The sequence below is a fragment of the Periplaneta americana genome, chromosome 15, assembly GCF_040183065.1.
Source record: "Periplaneta americana isolate PAMFEO1 chromosome 15, P.americana_PAMFEO1_priV1, whole genome shotgun sequence".
Classification (NCBI taxonomy): Eukaryota; Metazoa; Arthropoda; class Insecta; order Blattodea; family Blattidae; genus Periplaneta; species Periplaneta americana.
In genome coordinates this window covers 148,207,612-148,232,929 of record NC_091131.1, presented here as the reverse complement: position 1 = coordinate 148,232,929, position 25,318 = coordinate 148,207,612, and the positions used below count along the sequence as shown (strand labels likewise).

The 25,318-nt window shown below is 35.6% G+C and overlaps 1 protein-coding gene and 1 long non-coding RNA gene across 9 annotated transcripts in view; one reads left to right on the top strand and one right to left on the bottom strand.

The window, feature by feature from the left end:
- LOC138715436 (CD2 antigen cytoplasmic tail-binding protein 2 homolog) overlaps positions 1-25,318 on the top strand; it is a 100,310-nt gene that overhangs the window by 12,218 nt on the left and 62,774 nt on the right. Inside the window, exon 3 of one of the 4 annotated variants that reach the window (XM_069848338.1) lies at positions 10,321-10,458. The exons of 2 other annotated variants lie outside the window; for them this stretch is intronic. In XM_069848338.1, the coding sequence (XP_069704439.1) occupies positions 10,321-10,421 (101 nt within the window). In that variant the 3' untranslated portion in view covers positions 10,422-10,458. Of the gene's footprint in view, positions 1-4,380; positions 8,585-10,320; positions 10,459-25,318 lie in introns of those variants that run through there. One more of the 4 variants, XM_069848341.1, reaches the window with a different exon arrangement.
- The window catches only part of LOC138715437 (uncharacterized), a 125,627-nt gene continuing 112,347 nt past the window's right edge, over positions 12,039-25,318 (bottom strand). For 2 of the 5 annotated variants that reach the window (XR_011336334.1, XR_011336333.1), the window contains one exon: positions 12,039-17,349. This is a non-coding gene — a long non-coding RNA (uncharacterized lncRNA). The remainder of the gene's footprint in view (positions 17,350-25,318) is intronic. The other 3 variants (XR_011336338.1, XR_011336337.1, XR_011336336.1) reach the window with 2 other exon arrangements.

Here is a 25,318-nt window from a genome sequence, read left to right as displayed (position 1 = left end):
ACAAGAGGTTAGGTTAGATGGGAATGGCATATCACAAATAGGAGATTACTTGTTGTATTATGGGGAAGGAAACAATAATCACCAATTAGGAACAGGATTCTTTGTACATAAAAGAATAAAATCAGCAGTAAAAAAGGTCGAATTTATCAGTGACAGGTTATCATATTTAGTACTTAAGGGTAGATGGTGCGACATCATAGTTATAAATGCTCACGCCCCTACAGAAGAGAAAGACGACCATATAAAGAATAGCTTCTATGAGGAATTGGAACATACTTTTGATCAGTTCCCTAGATATCACATGAAAATTTTATTGGGGGATTTCAATGCTAAAGTAGGACGGGAGGATATTTTTAGACCAACTATTGGAAAAGAGAGCCTACACGCAATTAGTAGTGACAATGGAGTTAGATTAGTCAACTTTGCCACATCAAAAAATTTAATTGTCAAAAGTACAACATTCCCCCATAAGGATATACATAAATATACTTGGACTTCTCCAGATGGATTGACACACAACCAAATAGATCACATCTTGATAGATAAACGGAGACATACTAGTATAGTAGATATTCGAACTTTCAGGGGTGCAGACTGTAATTCTGACCATTATTTGGTGATTGGAGAATTAAGAGAAAGATTATCAGTAGCCAAGCGAGTAGAGCAACAAGTTAATATTACTAAATTCAATATTTTGAAATTAAAGGACGAGGAAGCTAAGCAAAATTATCAGGTCGAAATTTCGAATAGGTTTGCCACTTTAGACAGTTCCGACGAAGTTGAGAAAGAATTAGATGTTAATAGCGTGTGGGAAAATATCAGAGATAGTATCAAAATTGCAGCTGAGCAGAGCATAGGTTATTATGAAACTAAGAAAAAGAAACCGTGGTTTGATGAAGATTGTTGCATGGTAGTAGAAAGAAGGAAACAGGCAAAATTGAAATTCTTACAGGATCCAGTTGAGGAGAAGAGAGATAATTATTTCAATGAAAGACGGGAAGCAAGTCGTACACTTAGGAATAAAAAGAGAGGTTACTTGAAGGAAAAACTGAATGAGGTAGAAACAAATAGTAAGAATAAAAACATTCGAGATTTATATAAGGGTATAAAGGAATTTAAGAACGGATATCAGCCAAGGGTAAACGTGATCAAGGATGAGAATGGTGACTTGCTTGCAGACTCTCCATCAATCCTAAACAGATGGAAAAACTATTTTGCGCAACTACTAAATGTACATAGGCCAAATAGAAATGATCGGGACGAAATTGAAATACAAACTGCTGAGCCATTTATACCCGAACCCACGCTTTCAGAAGTCGAAATTGCGATAGAAAATCTGAAAAAGTACAAGTCTCCAGGTATCGATCAAATTCCAGCAGAATTAATACAAGAGGGTGGAAGTGCATTATATAGCGAAATTTATAAACTTGTACTTGCTATTTGGGAAAAGGAAATTGTACCAGAACAATGGAAGGAGTCCATAATTGTACCTATTTTTAAAAAGGGGGACAAAACCAACTGTGGTAACTTTCGAGGAATATCACTTTTGTTGACGTCGTACAAAATTTTGTCCAATATTCTTTTGAGGAGATTAACTCCGTACGTAGATGAAATTATTGGGGATCATCAGTGCGGTTTTCGGCGTAATAGATCGACTATTGATCAGATTTTTTGTATTCGGCAGATAATGGAGAAAAAATGGGAGTATAAGGGTACAGTACATCAGTTATTCATAGATTTCAAAAAGGCTTATGACTCGGTTAAGAGGGAAGTATTATATGATATTCTTATTGAATTTGGTATTCCCAAGAAACTAGTTCAATTAATTAAAATGTGTCTCAGTGAAACATACAGCAGAGTCCGTATAGGTCAGTTTCTATCTGATGCTTTTCCAATTCACTGCGGGCTAAAGCAGGGAGATGCACTATCACCTTTACTTTTTAACTTCGCTTTAGAATATGCCATTAGGAAAGTTCAGGATAACAGGCAGGGTTTGGAATTGAACGGGCTACATCAGCTTCTTGTCTATGCAGATGACGTGAATATGTTAGGAGAAAATACACAAACGGTTAGGGAAAACACGGAAATTTTACTTGAAGCAAGTAAAGCGATCGGTTTGGAAGTAAATCCCGAAAAGACAAAGTATATGATTATGTCTCGTGACCAGAATATTGTACGAAATGGAAATATAAATATTGGAGATTTATCCTTCGAAGAGGTGGAAAAATTCAAATATCTTGGAGCAACAGTAACAAATATAAATGACACTCGGGAGGAAATTAAACGCAGAATAAATATGGGAAATGCGTGTTATTATTCGGTTGAGAAGCTCTTATCATCCAGTCTGCTGTCCAAAAATCTGAAAGTTAGAATTTATAAAACAGTTATATTACCGGTTCTTCTATATGGCTGTGAAACTTGGACTCTCACTCTGAGAGAGGAACATAGGTTAAGGGTTTTTGAGAATAAGGTGCTTAGGAAAATATTTGGGGCTAAGCGGGATGAAGTTACAGGAGAATGGAGAAAGTTACACAACACAGAACTGCACGCATTGTATTCTTCACCTGACATAATTAGGAACTTGAAATCGAGACGTTTGAGATGGGCAGGGCATGTAGCACGTATGGGCGAATCCAGAAATGCATATAGAGTGTTAGTTGGGAGACCGGAGGGAAAAAGACCTTTAGGGAGGCCGAGACGTAGATGGGAGGATAATATTAAAATGGATTTGAGGGAGGTGGGGTATGATGATAGAGACTGGCTTAATCTTGCACAGGATAGGGACCGATGGCGGGCTTATGTGAGGGCGGCAATGAACCTTCGGGTTCCTTAAAAGCCATTTGTAAGTAAGTAAGTAAGTAATAATAATAATAATAATAATAATGTACTGTAGTATTAACAATAACATTGTCTTGCTTATGCACAGTAGTGGCAAAAAAAAACCGGACCTACCCTTGTAGCTGATTTCAGAGTCTTGTTCACTCCAGAGCACGATAGACTGGTAACTAAGACTTTCGTGGTTCGAATCCTGCCTCGGAAGGAAACTTTTTTTTTGTTCCTTATTCAAATTTATTCCCAATACTTTTCGATTGCTGGTAAAAATTCATGTTCTGGGAATAATAAGTTAATTAAGTAGTAAAATATCGCTGCAATCGAAAAGTATTGGGAATAAATATGAATAAGGAACAAAAAAAAGTTTCCTTCCAAGGCAGGATTCGAACCACGAAAGTCTTAGTTACCAGTCTATCGTGCTCTGGAGTGAACAAGGCTCTGAAATCAGCTACAAGGGTCGGTCTGGTTTTTTTTGCCACTACTGTACTTATTTACCACATCTCATCTTTATGTTGGGAGGTGTTTTGTAAATGGTTCAATAATTTGTGAAGTATACTTTTCTCCCGGACCTCTCACACATTATGTTGATAATTAGTAGATTAATATGATCTAATGTTTTATTTTCAAAAGGCCAAATATTTTACAAGTTTTTGGACATTGAATCTAAGTTATCTTGGCTAGGTAATAGGTACTGTTTTGTTTCCCTAAAGTTTGCAGCATTTACTCATAGAGAGATCAGCTGTTAATGTATGCTTTTCAAGGAGCTATTGTTGAAGAAATGTTTTGAGGGTCTGCACTGTTAATTCCAGGATCAACTTTTTACTCTGTACTATATTCTTTCTGCCATTCATTTTCAGTAGTTTGAGTTAATAACAATTAAGAGTTCAAGTGAATATTTTTTTGACTTAAAAATGTCACAGTTGTTTTGAAACTTGACAAATTAAGGACATTAGCTCATCTGTAACATCCATGACAAAATGTGTGTAACATCCGTGACATGGAAGAAACAGCTATAAAATATTTAGCGATTATGTTTTTGTGAACTAATTAGATGCCATGAGATTTGCATAGCTTTCACATGGACACTATGAGAATGAATTTCCTTTTGCTTGAGGCAGAGACCTGAGTTTTACACTTTTTGTTAATAAGGTGTGAAGTGAGTTCACAAATCTTGTAACATCTGTGACGGAACCTTTCCTTTATTTTCTGCAATAATAATAAATATTATTCAACAACTTTTTTCTGTAAAATGATACTGATCTTCTAAATTGATTCTAATAATAAAAACTGACAAAAGTCACTTCATTTTCAATATATATAATTTGAAAATAGTAAAAATGTAACATCCATGATAACTGGCATGGCTGTTATCAGAATTTCCCAGTGTTGTAAGTTTAACATGTTTAACAGTGTGGACAAAGTGTTAAATGAAATTAGCATTAACATGATCAATCAACATGTTGGGATGTTGATGGTAAATCATTTAACATGTTGTTGTTAAATGTTTAATAGTGGAGACGAGCCTTTACAAGCTTTTTGTAATGCTAGGGTAACCAAACTATTACAAGATTGGGTGGAAGCAAGGCAATCAATCAAGAGTTGGTATCCAAAGAGCTTTAGTTGGATCAGTGACAGAGATATCCAGAAATGATGCTGTAGATGGAGTCAATCATCTTCCAAGGATTTGGCAACGTATTGTTGACATGGCAGGGGACTCTATTTGAATTATATCATGTCAAAAGTAACCTGAATAAATTTAGTTACGAACAATCTTAGCACAGTAGTATCACAGACAAGCACTTGTCAATAACTAACATTCGAATGGAGCGACAGAAAGGTCTCTTTGTTCAGGTCATAAACCGCTAGAGAAAGTGTGGAGTGAGTTGTTTCCGTACCAAACCAAAAACCCGCCTATTGATTCTGCCTGTACTATAGGTGTACATCAGTTGCAAGGAGGTAATTGAACTCATTGTTATGCTCCCTTTGTAAGAAAGGGACGTGACGTCATGTCGTTGTGTAGGGACCTAAACTCTGCTGTCTGATTTTGATAATAAATTATTAAAAGTATTTTAGTTTCGTCCTTTAAATGTGCAAAAATTTGATTTGAACAAATGTAATATTTTAAAATTCCTTTTTAGAACGAAATGTTACATTTGTTCAAATAAAAGTTCTGCACATTTAAAGGACAAATGTAAAATTCCTTCAATCCTTTATCATCGCAATACACTGCTCTCTTAAACTGACTGAGCGTACTGGAAATTAAGTCAATGACTTTCCCAAAACACACTATGAAGCAAAAAAAAAAACGAGCAAAATTGTGTTAAACTTTTTTGTTTGAAGTATCTCAAAGAATAACCCTCTGAAAATAATAACATTTCTTACAGTCCACGCTGTATATCCTTGTTTCATTTAAGAGCTAGGGTATGTTAAAAGTATAAAATAATTGTATCTCCTTTTCTTAAAAATCAATGTGAAAATTCATACATAAGATAATTTTGCACCTTTGTAAAAGGCATACATAAAGTTAGTTTTTCTAAAACCTATTTCTTTGGTTATTTATTGAGATATTTATTTGGATTTATCACACGTGTCGTTTTTCTTAATGGTTGTTCTTAGCATGTTTGTGTTAAAATTTGTTTTATTCTACCTTAAATACTGTCAGAAGCATAAAATCTCAGCGCAATGTGTAATTTATATAGAACTTACCATTTTTATCATAAGATGCATTATTATTGATGGTTTTCCCTCAGGCCTTAACATGAATTGCAACAAATTATTTGAAATAATTATTTAGCTTTTAATTGATGTTTAATTTTTTTGTTGGAATGAAATCCTGTTCTTATTTCGCTTACTAAAGTAATACAGACAACTTTGAAAAACATATTATATGTCTTTCACGTGTTAAATTTTATGGTACCTTATTAACACGTGAAAGACATATACTGTAATATGTTTTCCGAAGTTATATGTGTTAAAAGTTATGTAATCAAGATGTATATACAAGCAACATATTGTGGATTAATTGATTTCATTTCAACTAATTCAAATGAAGAATGAAAAATAATTCGTAATGTACGAGTATACAATTACGTGGTCAAAATTCGGTACGGAGATTATTATTTCAAGCAAATATGATGTATTTAATTTGTAGTCACGAAGACATTAGGTGGAATATATGTAATTGTGCTTAGTGTTTTCTGGATGGTTGTACATCTCTTCTTTTTGCTTAAATCTCTTTCCATTTCACAAAAACGTCTTATATATGCTTTCTAATTATGAATTTTGTATGATAGAAGCCTGTTTCCTATTTTGAACGTTTGAGAATATTTACATCTATATTAACCTAATAAAAATGTTCTTATACTTTATTTCTAAATTGTTTGTTACTTATCTGTATGCCTTGCTTTATATTTCGAGATCATTGTCAAGCGTCAGGTTTTGTAGTGTGTTGTACAGATTCTTTGTTTATACATTTATAATATCAGGAGTTGATGTTGATAGATATGTCACACCGGTATATTCGTAATTATTATTGGATTTAGAATACATTCTACTGCCCGTGTCTCACGTCCTGAACCGAGAGTTCCCTAGTGCTTATAACCACGCCTCTTTGGTCTGCACGGACCGGCACGTCAGCTGCAGCGTGCGGCACGGCAGCATATTACATGTTCTGAAAACATCCTATGCCAGTACAGGGGTTTTTACTGTTTATAATACTGGATACTGTAATCGTGGTTACCACTATCGCTATTATCTCTGATGGCGATTTCCTAAAATGTATGTACACACTAGGCCACTCTTCGTTCAGTCTGGACATCTGCTGAATTACCATAGAGCAGCATTTCTCAAAGTATGTTCCGGGGTTCCGTGAGCCCTATGTGAATTTAAATTTTATTTTATACTTTTTTACTTGGTTATTTAACGACATTGTATCAACTACTACCGATGGGATTGATGATAGCGAAATAGTATTTGGCGAGATAAGGTCGGGGATTCGTCAAAGATTACCTGACATTCGCCTTACGGTTGGGGAAAACCTCGGGGAAAAAATCCAACCAGATAATCAGCCCAAGCGGGAATCGAACCCGCGCTCGAGCGCAACTCAAGATCGATAGGCAAGCACCTTAGCCGACTGGGCTGCTCTGGTAGCTATTTTATACTTAGTGGATACTATAAAAATATATAAATGTTACGAAAATATGAATCAATAATAACATGAAACCAATAATAATAATAATAATAATAATAATAATAATAATAATAACCCAAGAATATGCTTAATAATAATGTTTAATGAACATCTAAAACGGAAAATACCCATAATACTCATCACTTTCATTACTGGATTCTCTGCGTATGTGTTCACTAAAACAAAATATCGAAAAGACAAAATGCAGAAGTACAGTAGAAATGAGACTACAACTTTCCGCCATAAAACCAGATTGCAGGCTTAAAAAGCAAATACATTAGTCCTACTGAACAGAATTATTGAGATACTAGCTTTCACTTGTCTGTTAATTATTAAATATTAATAAAATATTACAAGGATTCTGCTATTACACTTTAGATTAAAAGGGATTTCGCGGTGGAAAAAGTTTGAGAAACACGTGATAACTGTAATCGTGATTAGGTCGATAATCTCGAGTAGAGACTGTAGTGTACCACTGGTATTAGTGTTTAGTTACAGGAATTGATGAGGACATATCTGTTTTGTGGGAGGATAGCCTATACATTCGCTTGTCCATGGCTGATCTTGCTCCATAGCTGACGAAAGGAATCCTGAAAAGGCCGATGTATTGAATGTAGGGTAGTAGGCACATACGGTACCCAGTACCTCCTACTCCCCCCCCTCTGCATCTCGCCCTGCAAAGAAACAGCTCAGGAAGTGAGGCAAGGGCAGTATATCTAATATATATTTCTGGTAGGTAATAAAAATACAAGTTTGGGATGTGTAGTAACTCCATTTAATGGATATCAAGTACACTCACTTTATTTTCTTTTCTATGTTGATTCAATTTTATTTTAGACTGTGTTTTTTCATTGTTCTCCAATGTTATATTGTTGTTATTAGTAGGCCCTGGATTTTTATGTAATATCAAAGTGCGAAATATGTACATAAAAATGTAGTAAATATCGGGGAAATATGTAAATTCACAAAAGTGTCGTCACAATTTAACTGATCAGTTGAAGTGTGAATAAGTTATGCTGCCTGGCAAGTCGATTTGCCATTTCCACCCCATAGTATGGCTTGCAAATACAAATTATCTCTGCTACAATCTATGCTTTTTCTTTTATCATAAGATTTCGTATAAAAATATTTTTGTGTCGCACACAGAATGGTATTTTGACTTACCTGACACCCGACCCAAACTCTGAACTACTGTGTTTTACAGACATAGGGTTGGAATCCCCAGTTTTATGTTTACTTTTATTTTTAAAAGAATTACTCTCTCTCTCTCTCTCTCTCTCTTAAGCCAGCTTTAGAAATTGAAGTGAAATATTTTCTATAACTGTGAACAGAATATAACGACGTCAGTTCCAGGCCCTCTCTCTTTACTATCATCATGTACTATATTGCATGTTCAGTTCAAAGTGTGTCATGGCTCGCTGTATGTCGTCATGTGGCTAGCCGATGAGCCTAGAGAATTCAATCTTCCTACATTTCCGCAGAGGCGTATTACCTATGTGCCAGAGAAGTTGCGTGGCAAGTATGGCGTTCATTCAGAAGAGTACTTACCGATACGTACCGTAACGCCGGTAGAGGCAGGAATGTGAACTGTTTGAAAAAACGTACTGAGGTGAGTTTTTTTCTTGCTGGCGGGATATGGGGAGAGGGTTAAGACGATTACTTACATACAGTATTTGTTGACATTAACTTCGAAGGTCAACATGGACACGGAGCATTTGATTTGTATTGTGGAATGTTGCCGTACGGAACCGATGATAACAAATATCCTGCGTACGACTTGCCCGCGCAAAACACAGTTCGAAAGAGGTTATGGTAGCACACAGACCGTACAGACCGCCATCTGTTGCTACGATGTTCAAGTTATACCGTATACGTTCTCAAGTTCAGATAGAATGCCTTGAATAATAGGCAACTTCTCTGACATAAAAGCTGAAACTCGCTTCAAATCGCTGACTCACAACAGTGACGTCATGACACACTTTGAAATGAACACCCAGTAGTGAGAACAAAAGGTGGCCCTCCAGGCGGTGTTATGGGACAGGGACGTTAAGATTTATTTCCAAGTATATATGAATGAAAATTCAATACTGTACTCTGAAAAATAAAACGAATTTAATAAAAGTATTAAAAACTCGATAATTGTTTAGATATGTACAAAAATGTTACATTCTTTGCATAATATGTAAAATATGTAATATTACTAAGAATATGTAAAAATATGTAAAATGAAACTCAACTATAACCATATCGGAACCACAAATCGCCAACATTTGTAATTTTCAGTAGTCCACAAGTAAAGGAATGCAATATGTAATTACATAAGAATCCGGGCCCTAGTTACTAGTCTAAGAACATTCGAGTCTGGCAGCATGAATTAATATCTGTATTGTTTCATTGTACAGAGGATGATTACTATGATTGCACATGTTTGCACATTCTGTTCAGGAGTTCTTACTGTTAATTTTTAATTAAAATTAGGCTTTTAAATACAAAGGGCAATCAATAAATTTCCAGACTGGCCTGGAATGTAGAACACGCATAGGACATATGAAACGAAGAAGTTATCTAGAACCAGGGAAATGCCTGGAATCTATACTAATGCATCACTTGAAATGCAGAGAAGAAGACTAGCCATAAGGTGTATATGGAGAGATTCCAGGAAAAATCGCATTTCAGTGTTTGCACAAAATCACGTATAGAAGCTCAGTTCTTAACCCTTCAGTATTCGTGTACTTTTTCATAACGTATTCAGTCAGGTGTGGAACAGCTGTCACCGAAGTTATATTCTTGCTTTAGAGAATGAATTTGAACATTCTTTGAATATGAATGGTTACATAAATGTGTTAATACGAAGTATACAGAGTTCATTTATAAATAAATGTAAAAATAGTTTTGAAACGGAATTAGTTTATTTATAATTAATAGATACAGTAATTGAACTGGTGAGTGAAAAAGAGAATAACATTCCAAAAAATTGAAAAATTAAACTGAAATAGCCATTTTGTAGATTTTTGCTTAAGCTATTTAATGAGTGTAAAAAGGGAAATATTCCACTCTCATATTATTAAAACCAGCATTGAAGCTTTATATATATATTTTTTTCGTTGTTGGTAACTCTATAGCATCTATTACTTGCTTTATGGTTGTGCTAACAGATGGAGTTACTTGTCAACAATGACGCTGAAACATGTGTTCAGGTTACTGCCCAGTGACAGTCCTGATATATTTTTATATTTGTGATGATTGGTTAATTAATATTAACCCGGCACAATCACACTCACATTCATACAAATTTCCAGACTCTAGACGCCCAGGAATTCCTCTTCTTCAAGAAAAATTCCCGAGAACCGAGCCCGGGAATCGAACCCGGGACCTCCTGATCTGGAAGCCAGCATGCTGACCAACAGACCACGGAGGCAGTCGAAGCTTTAGTTGAGTGAATTAAGGATAACATTCTGCCATTTGACAGAACATTTTCAGTTATTAAACGACGAGTTCGAAGATTAGATCGGATTTACTCTCCAAATCAGTATGATGACATCATTAGAAATGCCAGGAAACTCAACCCCCTCCGCCATATCAAGTAAAGGGACTTCAAAACAACCAGGTACTCAACTTCAAACACTATGGCACAGTATTTCAAGAAAACATGTAAAGATATTGAGAATAAAAACCTGACATTTAACATCAGTAAGTACAGGAAACTTATATTCACTCGGAAAGATGAAAGGCTGTGTCGAGACTTCAGAGTACATTGATGGTTTGCACCATGGAACATTCAGGTTGAAGGAACAAGATCATGTGGAGCTCCCCATTACTGCAGCATATAATGGAAAATTTGGAACCGATATTAAAAGTTAGAGGACATCTCAAAAGTCACGCATTACATACCTGATAAGTACAAATCACTCTATGAAGACATCCTTAAGTGTCAAATACAGCAGACAGTGATAAGGATGAATAAAGACTCATATTATGGTCATCATTGTATAGAGTAAAACCATTTTAAAGTGTCTTTTGTACTATTAAACATTTCATGTCACAAAAAAATATTATAGTTAATAATTTTATCTGTTGTGAAAACATTGAGTGGAAAAAGGATAATATTCCAACACATTTAATTATTAATAATTATTAAAAAAAATAAGTATTTGACTTTGAGATTGTACGAGGAATACAGAATGACTAGTTCTACAATTGTCTACTAGTAACTTTTCCAATAGAACCCTAAGCTTTTTCTGCAAACTTGTTTTTTTTGTTTTCCCACAAACTAGGGAAGTTGGAATGTTATCCTTATTCCACTCACCCATTCAATTATTTATGTGTAAATTTCAAATGCTTTCAACATTTACCTACAAAATTAACACTGGAAACACGTTTATAATCCTTGCTTTGTTGTGAAAATCTTTCTTTACAATAATGCCTTAATAGCTTATGTCCTATTGTCCTATTTTTCTTGGATTATTCTTCTAAATGCATTCTCATGAATGCTTTCTACAGACATGTCTTTGCAGTACCTAACAGATATTCCTCAAATGGTCGACACATGTCTGTTTTGAACATTTCACACATCATTTCTAGTCTTTTGTCTCTATCTATCTTCATAGTGTATCCAGCTATTTGCTGACAACACGTGTTCCACTATGTTTCACTATGAATTTCCTCTTCTTGCAAATGATGGGTAAAAGCACGATGCTGGTTGTATATTTCAGCAGCCACATTCCAAAGATGAGGTGTATTCAGTATATATTGGAGAGAATTGTCCAAGCTTACAGGGATTGCACATTTTAGATTAGTTCTATGGATGTTTGTGACAGGGCAGTTTAAGAGGATATGTTCCAAATCTTCTTCGTTATTGTTGCACCAGCAACAACTACTAGAGTCAACAAGATCAAAGCGGTGAAGATACTTCTGAGTGATAATATGGCCTGTCCTGGCTCTTGCTAAGAAAGTTTGTATGTGTCTGGGAATGCTGCGGAACATTTGTAAATCATTACATTTCTTTTGTTTCTTTTGAAGAACTTTGCATTTATCAGAAGAAAGCCATAATTCGACCCATAAATTTGTTAAATGAGAATTAACTGCAGAATATGCGCTGGTTAAAGAAGTTGTTTGCATAGGTTTGGGCCCAAAAGATGTTGCCTGTTTGACAATATTATCAACAATCTAATTTCCAGTAATGCCGCAATGACTAGGTATCCATTGGAAAACTATTTCTTTTTGAAGATTTAGTTTATTTAATATTTTCTGTATAGAATTGTAATTTGTGCATAGGAAGTTGGAGTATATTTCATGATATTTAGAATAGCTCCCATCAAGTCACTAAAAGTGCATATAATTATATCAGATAAGGAAGAGAGATGTAAAAGCGCTGTCTCTATGGCCAGTAGTTCTGTTTCGAGACTAGAGGGAGCTGAATATGATATATAATATTTCTCGTTATACAGACTTCTCCGTCGCTGAAAATTAAGCGGCTGAATAAGTCATTGTTGTCTGCTGCCTGTTGTTGTAGCTGGCAAGAAAACTCATAGCGCTTGCATTTGTCATCTTCATTTAGCATATGCAGAAGCTGCAGTGTGTATGCTTTCATAGCCAGCCTCTTACACAAAATACTCCACACAGTCATTGAAGGAAATTGAAGCTCATGGGACGCTCTATGGACTGATTTCCCCGGGCTCCTTATGAATGCTTCTCTGACTCGCTCAACGTTCTCTTCACTCACCCTGGGATGGCCACTCCTCTTTTGTGGACACAAGACAAGATCTTGATGACGATTTCATCTTTCAGCAAGATGGGGCTCTGCCACATTTCCACAATGCAGTTCGTGTTTACCTCAATACGGAGATGTCTGATCATTGGATAGGACGTGCTGGAGTAAGGGACAGATGTTTCATGACATGGCTACCAAGGTCACCCGATACGACTGCATGTGACTTTTATCTATGGGGGTACCTAAAGGACCGTGTGTTTGTACCGCCTTTGCCACGTGATTTAGAGGAACTAAAAACCAGAATTCGAGAAGCTGCTGCCACGGTCACAGAGGATATGTTGAAAAGGGTATGGGAAGAGTTTCATTATCATTTGGACATCAGCCGAGTCACTCATGGTTCACACATTGAATCTCTGTAAGGTGTAAACAGAACTTTGAGAGTTTGACTTTAAACTGACGTTTGTTTGAAGTGCTATTATTAGTAGTTTTTGTGTAATAAAATATTGAAAGTGTTACCGGACTTTTGATATGCCCTGTATTTTGGGATATAATACTCTGCGTCTGAAAATCCATCATCAGGAATCCGTGACTCATCAGTATAGATATGGAGAAAATTATCGTATTTATTACAGATTAGTTCCATGGCACTAGATTTTAAAACATGTGGTGCATCATTCTTAGTATGATCGCCAGGTAACAACGGCCCCTGGATCCATTCCTTTGTTCTGGGATTGGCATATCGGTTTCTTGAATTCCCAGTAATACATGAGAACGTCTTCTAATCTCTGAAGAAATCTGATAAACGTAGATCCACAATCCTTCGAAGTTCAATAGAACAAATTATCCCTAAAGATACAGTATATAACTCACAAAAGTGATAATGAATATTTACCAGAACTTTACAGAAACTGTAATGTAAAAAGTCGCGTAGTTGACAATTGCCATCCAAAGGATAAAACTTTAGCTACAATATGAGGAACTTCAAGACTGAAACTAAAGAACGTGAACTTGGTTTTGAAGGTACCTAAAGTTTCACCATTGTAAACCCTTTCTAGGAAATACAACAATGAAAAGAAACACGCTGGTTGACAGGTGTTCCCCACACGAGTACTGAAGGCTTAAAGACAATCTGACACTGTTGATAGATTGACTTAACAGCCATGAAAGCAGCAATCTTCAGTGACACACATACATATAATATGGTTAACAGTATAATAAATACAAGCACAGTTCGGAAATATGTTGATGTGCAATCAACTGTATGTGCAACTGTATTTTGCAGCTTAACATAAAATTCACATGTCATTTCCTATGTAACAGTTAGAATATCTGTAATATATGTTTTGTATTAGTTCAAACATTAACATTGAAAAAAAATTAAGAATTGAAGTGAATATTTGTAATCACTTGTGGTGCTCCACTACTGTTTTCGAAATATAATGATGCTCATTACCTGTATTGTTATCAAATATATAGTTATAAAATATATTTTATGGTATGGTAGCATTTGAAATACTTTTCAATGAGCTCCATGGTCACAAACTTTACATGAATTTCTTTATAGAAGGGTAAAAGATATGAGAGAAGAACAGGCATCTTAGCTTCCATATAAAAGTAACACTTCAGAAGAGTTTAACATATTACTTGACTTTTTATGCTTTTAAAGCACACATATGTCTTTGTAACTGTGGCATAGTGTCCTTCTCCCTGCCGAGGACATGACAGGATACAGAACATGATGACATAATAAGTAAGCTCTGAACTGTCTCGAGATTTAATAATAGCAAATAAAACGCTAACAAACTCGTACTAATAATGACTACTTTAATAACATAAAAGTCAATCTTAACATTATAGAAAGCAGTCCTCAACTTGTGTAACAATTAGGCAAGGTACATCTATCCTCCACCGACCAAGGGAATAATAACAACTTACTAGTAAAGCTGAACATAAAACAATTCCTCCTGACAATGAGGTAAATTCAATAAAAGAACAAGAGTGACTGCACAATAACTAACGTGGCCTAGAAATAAAATGCCTCTTATATTACTTGTCTGATGAATGATTACCTGTGGCAGCGGAGACAACTGCTCGAAATGAAACCTGTGACAATCTCTTATCTCCAGGCGTTGCAGTCTAATTTTCACATCCATGCAGTGTATCGTTGTGACAGTATTAAGTTCAGCTGTTGCTCAAGTACAGTGAATATGCACCCTCTCAGTACCGATCATTATAGTTGGCGAGAGTACTGGACAGATAACACCATTTACTAGAATTGTATTAGTGGCACTGCCATTCTCGAAAACGAGAAATAATCTGCCTGTTAACATTACACCGACTACTACTAAATACTACAATTCGTGACTCATACTAAAAAATCAATCCTCCTCTGAAACAATAATAAGCGGAGACAGAGGCTGTGAAGCAATTTCTTGTTATCAACATTCACCTTAATCAGCTTAATCACTCGACAGCACACATTTTGAATATTGTAAACACATGATTTATTTCACTTTGAATGCAGGACTATATAGCAGTAGATAAGAACTAATTACAATTAGCTATCGGCACACATTACATTAATGATTTCACAGTAAGAATATATAATATTGTAAAATGAAATAAACTGAAATATTATGATTAGAGCCAGGACGTTTGGCAAAATGGCTTTTTTACTGGTGGAAGTAAATCATTATTTCCATAGATATAAATGTGATTTGGAGTAAATCAAAGTGACAGGGATGCCTTTTTCAAAGATTATTGTGCCTCTTTTTAAGTTTTATTGCCTTTTTTACCTGCCTACTTTAACTGTTATAAATTCCTAAACATCCGGGCTCTAATTATAAGTAATAATTGACATTAAAAGAGGTGCTGGTATTAATACAATAATTTTCTTGTTATATTGGTACCAAGTGCAGGAGAGCATGTGATTATATGTGCTGATAACATTCGTGCTAATAACGCTTTGAAGTGGAATGTACATGCCCTCCCTCTTGCTCCGCATAGTCCCTGCAGTGCCTACATACAGATGTCAACAAACGACAGTGCACTCACTGGACAGTGATAAAGAAATTTCAGACAACCAATACGAATTAAGTCAACATATAATCAAACACATTCATACTTATAACTTGCACTGTCAAGCATTACTTGCGGACCACTCCAGCCACTGAATTAATATCCGCAAGTCCAAGGAAGAGTCACCAAGTCAGCTCCAGCAGACTGAAAACCCGTGTAACACAGGCGAAACTATAGTGCAGTTACTAATCACTTGCTGCTGTACAGCTACACATCTCGTCGATTGACGCCTCACTCGGTGGACAAACAACCACCACTGTTGTCAGACATCAAATTCTGATGTGTACTCGGCTACACATCGCAGATCACTCTTCCATGATGCACCACCACTCCAGTCGAATGCTGCCCTACAGTCACTTCCAATGGATGATGTCCGAAAAACAGGAGTAGGGATTTTAACTGACAAATTTGAAAAAGCACCCATAGTAGAAAAATCATACAAGACACTGGCTATCCAACATGCAAAATTCGCGGGTACTCGTGTAAAGGGGGTTAAGTCAAATCATAAGATATGTAAACTTCTCTCCTTTGGTATTGAACAAAACCACTTTGTCACAAAATACAGAGCACTGTAACTGCATTATGGATGGAAGCATGATTTAACAGAAATAATCATGGAGGGTTCAAATCTTTACTTATCCCACTTTAGCCAATTCATAATTAATCCCCTTTACACAAGCACCCGTGAATTACTACCCTCATTTGAGGTGCCAATTGATATAATCAAAAGCAAAGATGATAAGCCACTAGGACTGCCATCTATGTAAAAGAAAGAAAACGAACAGAAATATATGAAAATGAAATACGAGCGAAATAGAAACAAAGTGGCATTAGAATACATCACATAACATATCATAAATTTAAACTGATGACACTGGTTCCACTTGTTGAATTTAATTTGAAGGACTTCAGTATTCATTAGGAAGTGGTATGTTATTTCACTTAGAAAACTCAATGGGGATTTCATTGTTAATGGCTAATATGAATTATTACTTACTTACTTATGGCTTTTAAGGAACCCGGAGGTTCATTGCCGCCCTCACATAAGCCTGCCATCAGTCCCTATCCTGAGCAAGATTAATTCAGTCTCTACCATTATACCCCATCTCCCTCAAATCCATTTTAATATTATCCTCTCATCTATGTCTCAGCCTCCCCAAAGGTCTTTTTCCCTCGCCCATACATGCTATATGCCCTGCCCATGTGAAACGTCTGGATTTAATGTTCCTAATTATGTCAGGTGCATTGTATAATTTTCTCCATTCTCCTGTAACTTCATCCCTCTTAGCCCAAATGTTTTACTAAGCACCTTATTCTCAAACACCTTTAACCTCTGCAAATCTAATACATTACCGTAGGTACATTAAGAGAAAACCACAATTTCAAGTTGCACAGAGTTTGTGAGAGTTTCTGGCGTCTTGTCAGCCCACTCGAGTTATTATGTGGCCTCCAGATGTGGAGGGTAGCTGCGAATATATTGAATAAGCAGTCGTGGACAGCCGATAAGGAGTGGTCCTCCAGCTTGGAGTTGGGCGAAGGGCTACAACCCATTAACATAAAAAACAGCTTGTTACGAAACCATACAATAAGCTTCGGAATATTACTATTGTAAAATACACACTTTTAACCTTTTTTTTCTGACATTTCTGTAAATGTTGTGTGTGAACATGTGAGCCAAATCCCATTCTGTAACTACATTGCATACCAAGGTTAAAAGAGGACAAAGTTATGCAATGTGTTTACCGCATAAACTTTTTAAACCTGCATCAGAATATGTAACCTGGAACCTACCAGCATTCTATCAGTTAGGTTGTGGTGCAAACATGGAAGAACACAGTTACAGCAGCAACTGTTGTTCTACACATATTCAACTGTTATATTAACACAACAGAGAAATGTAAACATTTTAACATAACAGAATACTGGTTTACTAATAGCTATAGGTAGGTAAAAGGGAGGAAAAAGTATATTTACTTAAAGTTACAAAGACTAATTATAAAATCATTACGGTAAATAATATTACCTACAATCTGATTTACTTCTTCCACCTATCCATTAAGGCAGGTTGCTGGTTTTTGCTTTCTTATAAACCCTATATACCACATTTTCAACACTGCTGGGTGCAGGCATTACATTATCATCACAATCAAATCTCATTAGGTATTTAGTAGTATTGCTGATGTCTTCCAGCACTAACAGGAAAATTGTTGGGGACTCATTGTTTTCTTTATTTCCCTCGTCCTTTTCTTCATTTTCAGATGCATCAAATGTTAGATTTCTTTCTAACATTAATTGTTCCATGATTTGAACTTCACATGTTACATATTCTTCATATGACACACCAGCTTTTAATTGATCACATTAGTCGTCTGTCGTGTTAATTCTGTTCCACTTTCAGTCCTGAAAGATCCACTTTCATCCATAGATAATCCACATAGTATGAAAATAGTTGACATTATTGAATCTGTGATTGCTTTCCAAGCCTCTGCAATGACATGCAGAACATCCAGAACATTTACCTTAATCAGAGTTGCATCATGAATCAACTTGTCAATTGCACATATTATTTTTCTCACAAGATTCTTGCGGTAATAATGTTTAAATGACATGATTATATTTTGTTCAGTGTAGAGTAATCAGTAATTATGTCCACCACTATGGAGTAACGATTAGCCTGCCTGACCATGAAACGAGCAGGCCTGGGTTCAAATTTGGTTGGGACAAGTTACCTGGTTGGGGTTTTTTTCCATGTTTCCCTCAACCACTCGAAGCAGAATTGCTGGGTAATTTTCGGTGTTGGACCTCGGACTCATTTCTCCTTCATTAGCATCATTTCATTAATCATATTTAACAGTTAACAGGTTGACCAGGAGGAATTTGCCTACAGGTGGCATCTGTCTGCAGGAGCTGCACATATCCCAGAGATGTCACATGGGCTTCAATCAGCAGACTGGAGATTATTTACTTTATAAAGTACTTTACTATTTATAAAGACCTCATCTTGTCCTGCCCTAAGCTTCAACAAAAGATTGTCAGCTTCATTTTTTCACTTCAATACCTGAGGAATCCTCACGCTCAGTCATCAGTACAGCTTCAGAAAATATCTTTTTGACTTTTTAAGAAATTGAAATAGTAAAAATTCTCCCTTTTGTTGAAAAAGACCACAAGCCTGCTTGGAAATTTATCCAAGCTTAAGAAACAAGACCTGACGGATTTATACATTTCACTCAAACAACTCAAAGCAGGCTTTAAAGAAAACCATCTGGTTTTGCTATGGTCTAACGTAATTTTATTTTCTCCTTCAGAAAATTCACAGAATGATTTTAAACTCTCCAGTTTGACAGTAAGCAAACGAAAAAAATTGGAAAATCCTTTCTATAACAGCCTGAAAGTCAAGTGGCAAAATACCTACAGCAGTTCTGTACAGTATTGTGTATTATATGGGCTGCACAACTACCCCACATATTTGCCTACTCAGTTCTTTTTTATTTATTAAATATTTTTTTTACCAGCCGCCACAGTGGTCTAGTGGTAGAGTGCTGGACTTATTATGTTGTGAACCTGGGTTCGATCCCCGACATACCTCAATTTATAACTTGTGTTAGGCAAGCCCGTGATCCAGGTAACATGGGTTTTCTCCAGCAGTTCCGGTTCCTCTGTGGCATTCCAACAAATCTTATCACCTCATCATGGGTGTAGTGTATGCCAGCCTCCTATGTCACATCCTTGGCAATGACTCTGTTGGTAAATTGGTCTACACAACTGGGTTCATATGGGTGAATGACGAAAAGTCAAGTACCCGCCATTAGTTAGCCTATAAAAAGTTTCTTTTTAAATAACCAAAATTGGTGTTTGTATTGTTGTCTGCTGATATTCCTAGTATTTTGTCTGAAATGTTAAATCTTTCAACAATTTCCATAATACAGTACTCTCATTTTACAAGGGATCTAGATTACAACAGAACCCCGGCATTAGGGTTGCCAACTTCTTTTGAAGAAAATATGGGAGACTAAGGAATCGACAAAATTTCACATAGAAAATTGACAAATTATTCAGTTCCATTACTAAAAACAATTCTGTGACCGGGAGGAAGAAGGTCTTAAGTAAAAATTTTATACTTTTCAGGAGAGCAGTAGAAAGATGGCAATTGGTGTCAATTATAGAGTTTTTTTAATTAAGAGGTTTTCCCTGGATATTATTTGTTTATATTTCTTCTAAAATAGGTAATGTTGCTCATTTAACAATTTTCTTGATTATTTCCAAAAATAGCCGCACTTAAGCCCTTTTAAGACTAGAACCCAAACTGAGTAGAAGGGACTATGTAAACATAAGACCTTTTTCATGTCAAAATAAATGAGAAATGTAAATTATTAGGAATGCAAAATGGGTCTTAAACAATTATTATAGGACTGTTTACAGTAATGCTCTATAAATCCAGTCAGGAGTCTTATTTGACTTTAATCATTTTACCAGATTGTAGAGAATTGTTTCCGCTTTCACAATATATAAAAATCTCATTTTCACAAAAAAATTGACTTAAGACCTTTTTCCTCCCGGCCACAGAATTTTATTCTGCACTTCAGCACCTAAGCTTAAATTAAGAGTATTTTGAGACACATTTTGTGTCGCATAATAATTGAAGTCGTCAGCAGTTTGCTGTTCTGGTATGATTAGATGTAGTCCGACCAGATATTTTGTGGTCCAGCAGGGGACATCGGCAATTTCAAGAAAAACCACTAACACTTACCTAGTCATGCTCTATTGAAATGTTGCAGAAAATACATGTAACATTAGATACAATGATAGAACTTTGCACATTAAATTTGTTGAATATCTTAACTTTTTTAATTAAGTGCAGAAACAGAGGTAACTCCTATACATAATTATAGCCACTAAGAATTCAAGAATTCAATTTCAGTTCTGACGCATGCATGGAAGTCTTTCACATAATATTGTACACACTGAACTCTAACACACATTTTACAAGTACTTGTCTGAAGAATCTGTTCATTCCCATACAGCTTTCCACTAAGTTCTTCACATGAGAAATGAAAGTTTGTTTTCACTTGTAACAAAGCTTTAAATATTTCAATTTTCATTCTTGACTTTTCATCAGTCCAGATTGAGTTCATTGTGGAGAAAAGTCTTTCAACTGATGAATTACTGACTGAAAGACACATGATTAATGACACTATTTTGAGAAGATTTTCAAACTCAATGGAATTTTTTTTTATAAATGTTGAAAAACATCTTACCACTTTTCATCTGTTGGTTTGTCACAAAATTCCTCATTTTTTGAATTACATAAAAATGGACGCTGTGACAGTTCTAACGCTTCCATGCAACGCGAATGCTAAGATGACCAAAGAGAAAGATGCTATATTCTTCTCAAAGAGTGCAGAATATCTCATACTGTGCTCACTGGTTCTTCTGTCTCATACTGAGAAACTTTCAGAAATGTGCATGAATCACAGCAGTTTCAGTAAAATGCTATTGAAACAAAATCAAAGCTTCTGGGGACAAAATTCACTTCCAGGGACAAAAACAGGGACATTTTCTCCCCGGGGACAGCATCTCAAAACCGGGGACTATCCCAGGAAATCGGAGACGTCTGGTCAGCCTAATTAGATGCATCGTGCTCCTGTTTTGAACATCTGTGTAATTATTGTTCAGGAAATGAAATACCCTCTTTGTATGAGCATTACTACTTGGTACGCTTAGAATAAAACTCACCAGTTTTTTCCAGTTTATAATATAAACATGGTTTGATTTTAAACGAGTCAGCAATAAAAACCTATTTCTGACAAGCATTATCTTCTCTGAAGACTGCACATTTTAATTCATCTCTTGAACAACAAAATTCAGCATATAAATCATCATTCACGGCAAAATCAAATGCTTAGAATAATAATTTTTACATTATGCAAAAATAAAGAAGAAAAATGCTCGAAGAGAAGAAAAATACAGGAGCCGGGAGAGTGTTAAAAATGAGGGGCAAATACGGGAGGGTTGGCAACCCTACCCGGCGTACACTTTACTTAGTACACAAGCAACAGTCACTCACATGTTCCGGTACAATTCTCAGAAGCAACTAACTGCTGGGAAGTTTTGTAGAACTGGCTTCCCACGATACGGTCGGGAGAGCAGGAAGTCGGCCAACGGAGGAATGATGCAAAGTTTTCTCATAAAATGAGAGCACTGTATAATGAACCAGAATATCTGAAGTCTCTCCACGTGTATTGGTGAATTTTAAATTTAATTTTTAATTTCAAAATTTGGAGTTTTCCAGTACCAACAAAAACTGATGACGTTTTCTTGTCAATGTGGTTTGATGTATCAATTTATAATATGCAAAAGGGCGAACCTTTTAAATCTTCAGTGATGTCCTTTTGAGCATGAGGTGTCAAATCATTTATGGTTATGGATTTGCATTTAGTCCATAAGTAAATTCCTTATCCATGACTTTAACCCGCCAGTGGTCGCTGTATGAATATTACTCTCACATCTCTTTAAATCTTGATTCTGAATTCTGGTTTTCTCTCTAGTTGAGTTTATGACTTTTAGTCACAAGCAGCTATTATTTTCACCAAACCCATAATTGCGATTTCATTAAGCCCCTGCATCATCTGTGAGGGATTCTCTTATCATGCGACCAACCATGCTTGGGCTTTTCTGCCAATTCTCAGAATGTCTTACGAATGTCATTCTTTGCAAAATGAAATTATTGTAGATTCAGTTGTTCAGTTAATAAATTATGGGATTATCCAGAGTGCTTGAGAGCTACAATGTGTATGAAAAGATTTTTTTCTTCTCCTTTGTGCTTTGAGGTTGGATAACATAAATGACAGGCACAGGTTGCTATATGAGAAGTATTCAATCACACTGTAAGCAAGCTATCAGATTGGAGAATATGGAACGGTGGACGAAATGTTGGAAGATTTTCGAGGAAGGTGTAAATTTCGCGTATATATTGAAAATAAAGCTACAAAATACAGCATAAAAATATATTCTCTGGTAGATGTCCGCACATTTTATGCAGACATTTTTGTAATTTATGCTGGAGAGCAGCCAAAGGGGACGTACATAGATGACTATAGCGCAAGTAGTTTTGTCAAGAGATTTGCGTCTCCAATATTAAATAATTGGAGAAATATTGCAATGAATAACTACTCCACGTCTATCCCCCTAGGCTTGAAGAAAGAACCTCAATTCTGAGAACTTTAAGAAAAAACAACTAAATCTTACAACTATAGTAGAATCCCTCTTAACCGGCACCAATGGGACCAGGCAAATTCCGGATACGAGATTTTTCCGGATAATTGAACAAGTATTTTAACAAATTACCTGTTCGTATTTTATGATGCCAACCTATTGAAATCGCAGTCATATGAAGCTTATTTCTCAGTCACTTGATCATAACTAAATAACATAAACTGTGTAGATTTTCTTTATTAAAAAACATCACTTAACACAAAAATACACTAATTTAGCATATTCACTGAACGATCTTTGTTTTGTTTGAAGCCCTTAGGTGAGGTTTCTGTCGCACATGCCAGTGTTGTGGAAGACATCTCCATAATAATCCAGTCTTGTCAGCGTTGTGTATTTGTTCCGCACTAACATTACTCTCAGACACAATTTTCTGGAACTGATTAATAAACTGATCCACTGACACTTTGTCGACACTCCTTTGTTCACCGGACTCATCTAGTTTTCGGATTCCATATTTCTCTTTAAATCTGTTAACCCACCCAACGAAAAATCCACACTCACCTTGCAGTTTCATTTTCTGGTGCAATTCCTTGGCTTTCTCAGTCAAGAAATGCACATTCCCTTAGATCTTTTAATTGCCAACCATTCATATAGAACACTATCTAATTCTTCACAATGGGACTGTAAAACAAAAACAATGGCTTTTCTAGGACCTCACCCAATTAGAGCAAAAATAGTTATAGGTGGTAAAATAATAGAACAAGTTAGTACATTTAAATATTTGGGTTGCTCTATAACTTATGAGAAAAAGTTTGAAATTTATATTAAACTAAATATATTTAACTACAGTATTTTTGTGGTACAATTCGCTGTACTGTAGGTGAAAAGGAGCGAAAGGAAACTTTACTGAAGTTTTATAAAGTCTTGGCAATTCCCTGCTTTCTTGTATGGTTGTGAATGCTGGACTCTAACCAAAGATCACAAACGAAGAATCGAAGCAGAAGAAATGAAATTTTTTAGATACATAGCTGGCTATACTTTATTGGATAGAAAGAGGATTGAATATATAAGAAAGGCACTAAATATACAGTAATAGAAATAATCAGAACAAAACAACAGGACTGAAAAGAACACATACCTACATACAATGCCAATTATATGTATTGCTAGAGCAGCCATGGATTATAATCCAAAAGGAGGGAGGTCACTAGGAAGACCAGTTAAGAGATGGCGAGACCAATTTTGGTGGAGGCGGAATAGGTCGAAAAGTCTAAGCCTTGAAGGAGATGATGATGATGATGATGATAAAAAAGAAATTCTATAATTTTTTCTGAATACGGTAATCAGGTCATCCTGTAGCACCATGTTCGGTTCCGTGACATTTGGCACACTCCGTGGAGCTTTTGCCTACTGTTATTTTAACCTACGATACATTTAACCTATGTTCACTTCACCTATTATATATTATACATACTGCTTGTTTAGCCTGCTGGTATATTTCATACATTATTATTAGAACAATGTTTTATTAATGCCCATCAAGCTGTGTTTCCTGCAGCTTCTACCAGATTAGGGGCCTATGTTTCTTTCACTTGGGACAATCAGGTTACAGGACTGTAAAGGCTACAGATTTGCAAGCTTCATATAACATTGCAGACAATAGGGCATTTAGGAATGGAGTACATCAGCTGTTAAGTCTGGCGTTCGTTCCAAGAGCAGATATACCTTTTAGCATATGACTAGCTGTATGAAGATATTTCAGAACTGTTATTAAGGGAACCAGCTATGATTAGTGGTTAAAAATGCTACTTTTTGTTTTGTGTTTAAAAAGTACAAAACTTGCTCTTTAAATAATATATTGTGGGGGTATCTCTGCAGATAATCCCTTTAAATGACCTCTTTAAATTTGATGGCACATGTAATTCATGCATCATTTTTAATGCAGTTTTTCGTAAGTTGATATTTTCCAAACTTAAGTGCATTTTTCTCTGAAACTATTGAATCTATTTACATGAAACTTTTACAGTGTTTTCTACAGCCTGTGTTCTACAAAGTATACCTACGGGTTTAAGAATATCACACACATAACACAAGGGAGGGGGGAAATATATGCATTAAAAAAATGGCAAAAATGGTTAATCAAAGTTCAATATTTTTCTGTTTCATTACGGGTGAAATATTTAAGTAACTTTTGCTTTAGAATTTACAATATACAATACTTGATAACTTTAAAAAATACAAGGCATATGAGTGAAGATTGTAGCAAGTGATGTGCACCTGAAGATTGGGGTACATTT